Source organism: Lycium barbarum, chromosome 10 (assembly GCF_019175385.1).
Source record: "Lycium barbarum isolate Lr01 chromosome 10, ASM1917538v2, whole genome shotgun sequence".
Taxonomy (NCBI): Eukaryota; Viridiplantae; Streptophyta; class Magnoliopsida; order Solanales; family Solanaceae; genus Lycium; species Lycium barbarum.
This window is the reverse complement of record NC_083346.1, coordinates 1095480-1103230: the sequence shown is the minus strand read 5'-3', so window position 1 is coordinate 1103230 and position 7751 is coordinate 1095480. Positions and strand designations below refer to the sequence as shown.

At 31.9% G+C, this 7751-nt stretch overlaps 1 protein-coding gene across 1 annotated transcript; it reads left to right on the top strand.

Annotated features, from left to right (window-relative positions):
- The first annotated feature begins 207 nt into the window (after window positions 1-207).
- On the top strand, window positions 208-5983 carry LOC132613991 (tonoplast dicarboxylate transporter). Its single transcript, XM_060328319.1, has 6 exons — window positions 208-713; window positions 2223-2727; window positions 3469-3512; window positions 3618-3713; window positions 4458-4971; window positions 5582-5983. The coding sequence occupies exons 1-6, from the start codon at window positions 297-299 to the stop codon at window positions 5650-5652; spliced, it is 1647 nt and encodes a 548-aa protein (XP_060184302.1). The 5' UTR covers window positions 208-296; the 3' UTR covers window positions 5653-5983.
- The last annotated feature ends 1768 nt before the right edge of the window (window positions 5984-7751 follow it).

Genomic DNA, 7751 nt, shown 5'->3' with positions numbered 1-7751 from the left:
ATTTTTAAAATTATCTGGTGATAGGTATATTACTTGTATATAATTTTTTTTTATCGGTTGTCCCCGAAGGACATATTACTTGTATGTAAATACAAACAAACAAAAAAGTACACTGATAATGCAAAAATAAAGTTTATCTTTCATCTTTCTTTTTTCCAACATGAAAAGACAAAACATTTTCATCTATATATACATGGTACTTCACTAGCATTTTGCATCTTATAAACTTCTCAAACACCACAACACCACACCATCTCTCTTCTCTCTAATTTTCTTTTTTTTGCCCCTCTTCCAAAATGAATGCAGATGAGGCTAATAACAATGACCAAAAAACACCACTTCTCCCAGTTCATAGGTCACAAAGTACGAATTCATTTATTCGATCTAATTTTTCACTTAAAAATTTATTCACCCTTCTAGGACCTTTACTATGTACAATTATTTGCTTATTTGTGAAAATGGATAATGCTCCAACTACTAGTACAAATATGTTGGGAGTTCTTGCATGGATATTTACATGGTGGTTAGCAGAGGCGGTACCGATGCCAATAACTTCCATGTCGCCGTTATTTCTCTTCCCCTTGTTCGGAATTTCGTCGGCTGACGACGTTGCACATTCGTATATGGATGATGTTATTGCGCTTGTACTTGGAAGTTTCATACTTGCTCTTGCTGTTGAACATTATAATATCCACAGAAGATTGGCCTTAAATGTGAGTACTTTTAATTTCTTTAAATATAGCTTCTTCTTTTTTATTTTTTATTTTTTATATTTATCCGTTTTGGATTTGGAGTATAATTCACAAATAGTCACTTTTCAGCCCCATAATAGAATATAGGTCAATTTGATGGACTTTCACTTTTTGTTTAAAACTTTTTTGTTTCTATTTTTAGTGATGGGGAGAGAAAAAGAGGGATAGAATCAAATAAGAGGGGAAATAGAAAACTAATTTTCTTTTCTGCTTCAACTCGATGATATTAAAGAATGAAATAGTGTCTACTGGTAATTTTTCGACCACGTCTTTAAAAAATAGTCATTATTTTGAATTTTAATTTATAAAGAGAACACCAAAATTCCTTGTAGATTTAAAACTACAGAATAATAATAATTTTTTAATTACAAGAGCTGAAAAACAACTATTTATGAACTTTTGCAGGCTAAGTGCTTTTATCTTTATCCAAGCTTAATTAAGCACGCAAGTGAAGAAATTATCACACGATAATTTAATTTAGAAAACGAGACTAGGATTATCTATGATTTTCTCGTATAGTGATGTGATCAAAACTAATTTCATTTAAAGATGTAGAGAATTACCTACTTATATATTTTTTTTCAACCAATTACTAACAATTATAACTACGATGTTCAAGGTTAGATAATCTACCAAATGGTAGGTAAATAAGTGTCAAGATTGTATAGGTTGTTTAAAAAGAGGGAATCCTTGTTTTTATAATCTTTTCTATGTATCATAATGTTAGCTCTTGCGTCCCAACTTTTGGCGTTCTGGGCCCTATCAAAGACTTGCCTATTTATTAAACTAAAACTAATAATGAAAATACTTCTCAGCTGCAAATTCCCATTTAACACGTTTTTCGTCCTTCTTTTATTGCCAATCTATGATTGAAAATCATATATAGACCTATCTTACGTGTGTTCGATCAGTGGTGGACCTAAAATTTTTACCAGGGTTCAATATATAAGAAATATATAACACTGTATATACACTACAAGAAAGTATAGAAATCGCAATAAAAATTTTTATATTTGGCAACAACTTAGTTTTATTGTTGGCAAATAATTTTTTTGTTGCCAAAAAATTTAATTTTATTGCCATAGTATTGATTATTGTTGCAAAAAGTACGTTTGACAACAAAAAAAAAGTTGTTGCACGTTGTTGTAATAGCAGCCGTTGGGAAAAGTTCATGCAATAATTTTTTTTTTTTTTGTCAAAAGTACTTTTTTGCAACAATAATCAATCTATGGTAACAAAAAAAAATTTGTTGCCAAATATAGTTTTTCTTGTAGTGGTACATATATATTTTTTAAAAACAGATTAAATATACATATATACAGTGTTATTTTTTAACGAAGTGATTTCATATGAAACCACGTAGGACCACCCCTGTCCTGAATAATATTCTTCCTTTAACGGTAGTTAGAATTATGGCCTAGAATTATTGTTAGGCAACATTTGACATGCATGGGCCATGCATTGATACAGATAACGCAATTATTCTGTGGGGACCCAATGAATCCACCGCTTCTCCTCTTGGGGATCTGCGCCACTACATTCTTCATCAGCATGTGGTTGCACAATGTGGCAACCACCGTGATGATGATGCCGGTGGCCACCGGCATCTTATCCCGATTGTCATCCGGTGGTGGCAGCAGCCACCGGAATCAACCGAGTAATTCGGACGAGCTAGTCACCAAATTTTGCAAAGCGGTTGTTTTAGGGGTTGTATACTCTGCATCAATTGGAGGAATGAGTACTTTGACCGGGACAGGTGTCAACTTGATATTGGTTGGAATGTGGAAGAGTTATTTTCCTCATGAAGCGCCTTTAAGTTTCAACACTTGGTTTTTCTTTGCTTTTCCTTTGGCTTTGGTGATATTTTTGGCATTGTGGGGTACTCTTTGCTTATTGTACTGTAGGAAGGGATCAAGTAGATCACTTTCTGCTTATTTGGACAAAGCTCATTTGAAGAGGGAGCTTGAATTATTAGGTAATACTTCATCTAAACCCTTCCTTTGTAGTGGAGTAATTTATAATTTACTAGAGTTTAACTTTTGTACACACACTAAAATGATTTTTAATTTATATTATTGGGTCATTTAAAGGATAACATCTTTCCGTTTTCATTAGTTTAATTTGGAACAGAGTTTAATTAGAAAAAGAAAGATTTTGAAGCTGGTGGTCTAGTCAAACTTTTGTGTCGTGTCAAACTACATCAACATTCTGAAAATGGTGTCATAGAAACATTTATGTGAAAATAAGACCTTTGAAACGCGCGGTCATATAAAAGATGACATAATATATATGCGTGATCATAAAAGCTTCTCTTAATAGTAAAATGTGAAGTTTGAAGTTAGAAACATGACATTTTCTAAAATAGGCTAATTAATCATAAACTGGAACTAAAATCAATAATATGAAATTAGAAAAGTATAAGATAGGTTGTGTACCACAAGGTGTAAAGTATATAATTGAGGCTGAGATGTATCTTTCTCCATTATCTTTATCTTGTCTTGCATTATTTTGGTAGTCAATTTTCGGAGTATCTTTGATTGAGATGTGATCAACAAGTGGAACAATTAATTGAAGTTTCGTGATTATGTTTTTCACTATAGACCACACATTTTCATCTAATTTGTAGCCATGATTGATGTTTGAATATCAGACTGGTCTTTTCTGCAATTATTTTAGACAACTTCTAATGGTTTGTCCCCATTAATGTAATGTGCAGGTCCCATGGCTTTTGCTGAAAAGATGATTTTAACAGTTTTTTCGGTACGTCAATAATTAAATTAAAATCCAAATTATTTGTGTTTAATTTTAAAATGACTTAATTATGACATTTTAATTAATTAATTTGATGTTCTTTAATTGCTACAGATTCTAATAGTGTTGTGGATGACAAGAAGTATTACTGAAGATATTCCTGGATGGGGATCCCTCTTTGGTGGACGTGCTGGTGATGGAACTGTTAGTGTAAGTGTGTGTGTCTATATATATACTGATTTTAATGCAATTGTAGGTAACTACTTATAATAATTGATAAACTAATGATTTAAACCAATTAGATAAATAAGCTAATATAGCAAGTTATGTTATACGTTGAAGCATAAATTTTCTTACACCATCGATAAATAGAAGTGTTCTAACTAATTTCTATTATGATCGACAAAATAATCTAGTCACAATTTTTTTTAATAGTCTTTTTCAGGATTTTCTTGAATGATCAGCAAAATACTAGCTCTTTCTTTGTTGATGGTAGTTCTAAAATTCGATCATAAGAAATAAAAATAATGTTATTTTTAATTACACAACCAGAAGTAGTACATCTTCATTTTTCGACATTACTAATTCCATTTATTATTATCTTTAGTGACTTAATAATGTTAAATTTCACTTTCTGTGTATAGAACTACTAAAGAAGTGACTGAATATGGGGGCAAATATACCTTACCTCAAATAGTGTTACGAAAAGCCGCTTCGTCCAAAACTTTTTACTAGATATGTATATATAGACTATAAGCAAAATGAATATATTGTGTAAAAATATTAAAAAATGACATTACTTGCCGTTACTGCAATTTATACGTTAAATTCAGTTTTTCATTGGCTGATACCACTTGCAAAAAATTATGTGTATGTGCCACTTACATAATATATACAAAAATTGTAGAGTAGTGATTATATTGATGATGTTTGATCTGATTTTCTCTTTTTTAGGTGATGATGGCAACCTTATTGTTCATAATTCCAAACAAGAAGCAGCCAGGGGAGAAGCTAATGGATTGGAACAAATGCAAGAAATTGCCATGGAACATAATTCTTCTATTAGGGGCAGGTTTTGCCATAGCTGATGGAGTTAAGTCAAGTGGTCTAGCTGATGTACTCTCAAGAGCCCTAGATTTCTTGGAAGACGCTCCCTACTTAGCCATCGCACCAGCTGTCTGTTTAATAAGTGCGACCCTCACCGAGGTCATCACGTCGAACAATGCCACGACGACAATTATGCTCCCATTGCTCGTCGAGATCGCTAAAAATATGCGTATTCATCCTCTCCTACTCATGATCCCGGGAGCCATTGGCGCACAGTTAGCTTTCTTGCTCCCCACAGCGACGCCCTCGAATGTTGTAGGGTTTACTACAGGGCATATTGATGTTAGAGACATGATCCAAGCTGGATTTCCATTGAAAGTTGCTGGAATTGTTGCTCTCTCCTTATTGATGCCTATATTTGGTAAAGTTTCCTTAAAATTTCTTTATTACATCCTCCGTTTCGGTTTGTTTCGTACATGCGCGTCTGTTTAAGAAAAAAATGATACATTTCTACATTTGGAAACATTTTAACTTCAACTTTCTATTTTACTCCTAATACGAAGTTTTTTATAGCCACACAAATATTATGACATGTTTAAAATCACAAGTTTCAAAAGTTTTATAACTACAGAAATATTATGGCATGTTAAAGACCGCCAATTTCAAAAGTATTTCTTTTGTTTTTCTTAAAATTTGTGGTGAGTCGAACTATATCATATAAAAAATTAGAACGACGAAGGAAGCATTAAACATGTGAGTTTACTAGTTTTTTTTTCTGCCTTTTTCACATAATTTTTCCAATTATAAAGAGCAGGGGCATGCTTTCTAGGACTGTGCGACTTTACAATTAGATTGAGTAACCTTAAAGTTGTTTTAATATGATAAAAATAATTTTGTATGTTTGTTGTTACAAAGGGTAAAATTTGGTTACTTTAATATACAAAAGCTATAAAATTTTGTAAGTTTATTATTATGATGGACAGAGTTCAGTGATCTTACGTGAAAACTGACGGTCTCTTTTCTGGTTTCAGGACCTATTGCGTTTGGAACTGATAAACCAGTGAATAATGTATCCAGGAATTATTTGCATTGGTGTGGCTAGTTTATTTCGTTAAAGATGGAAATATAGAGGGACACATAATGCAAGAGGAAGTTATATGCATCAAGATTGACAGTATAAAAATATTTGCACAATCATCTTGATGTCGAGCTATCTACATGATTTATCCTAAGAGGAATGAATCATCGTGGAATAGAAGAAGCAGTAGTTGTGAAATATCATATTTTGTTTGCCTCTTAGCTATTTTCTTTTTCATATGTTGAAGTAGTTATTGTATATAGGCTTTTTTGGTCCAAGAAATATATATATGGAGTGTAATTTTATATTTAAAATTTGTAATTCAAATACTTAATAGAGTCATTATTTGTCGGGACTTATTAGTTCAGTTGGTTGACTATTTGGACTTTCACCTTGTTGGTGAGGATTCGAATCTCCACATTGTAATCCCCTCTCTCATTTTCCCTTTCCTTACCCCATATGTAATAAAAATAATTTTAAAAAAATAGTCATTATTTGAACTCATGTCATGACTCTATGATTGGAATTATAGGAATTATAACCTATGATTACCTGTAATATTCCCTAGAATAATTTAGAGCTACTCCCTCCATTCCAAAATAAGTGTCTCTTTTAGCTCATGCACACTCCTTAGAAAATTGCTCACTCTTAAAAAATTATAAATGTTTTTACCAACTTACCCCTAATTAATGTTTAGAAAAAGAAAAATTATTTAATGATTCTTGATAATAAATAAGGTTAAATTTGAAAAAATAAAATTAATTTCTTCTTGAAATTTTAAAGTGTCACTTATTTTGGAATGGAGGGAGTATCAAAATGGGTCCGTTCAACCCAATCTTGCAGGCAAAAGGGAAGTTCAACAAAAAGTACTTGCTGAAAGGTCCCTAGATATTAGTGTATTGTTCATTTTGTACATTATAATTATAAGACCCTCTCTTTTAATTTAAAAAATTATAAACTTCTCTTATTGTTGAATTTAGAGCCTCTTACTGTTTTTACAAAAAAATGTAGTTATTAGCCTACTTATGTGCACCTCGATGATAAAAATAATCCCTTATCATTGATAGTAGATTCAAAATAATCTCTTAAGTATCAACAGAGAAGTTTTGGTCCGTTAATTTTGGCAAAAGTAAGCATTTTTTGTGTCCGTAAAATATTTAACAAACTCTGATTATTAAGTTTAACCGCACCCGTGAAAAGAATAACCAGAAACAAATTTTGGTCAAAATTTCAGAAGCCACTATATTAAAACTAAATCAGACACAAAAGTAAAACCAAAAATACATAAATTTTCCCTCAAATAGTTGCACTAGACTCTTGAAACAGACCAAAAATAGCATAAACTACAAATAACGTACTTTTAAATGTGAGTTCCTGTTAAATATTATCTATTTTCACTAGTTTGAAATCAGAGTTTGGTTAATATCTGACGGAGACAAAAAAATGCTCACTTGTCACAAACTTAAAGGACCGTAACTACTAAAGTAATACTTAAGGGGCTATTTTGAATCTACAATCAAAGATAAGGGACCATTTATATCATTTTCTCAGACTAAATTCATATGATACTTGCTACCTCCCAGTAGTAAATGTATTGGGAAACTCTATCTATAAATGCTTAGACAAATGAGAAAAAATAACCAAATTTTTACCTCCGCTGAATTTTGAACTTGAGAGTCATTGATCTCATGGTTCACAATCCACTTTATTAATCAGTAGGTCACATCCGAGGTTGAATCTAGAGTCTCTTATTATATAGCTTCCAGCAACAATGATGATAAGATTCAACCTAAGGAAACTCTAAAAATTAAACAAAAGTAAAGAAAAACAAAAGATAGATGAAGAATTGGGGATTAAGGAGAATAGAGGATAGACCCTTGACCCAAGAGCAAGAAATCTATGGACAAGAAAGGGTATATCAAACCCTAACCCTTCCAATCGGATTTACAAGCCCTAGAACCTAAGCAATTCGAATCAACAAACGACTCAAATGAATCCACAAATGAGCAACATTGAATTCGATGGAAATAAGTAATTCACTTTACAACTAGGAAGCAACACTTGGTTAACCAACCAAACAATTTATATTAATCTAAACTATCAACTACAATCTCTCTTAAGAG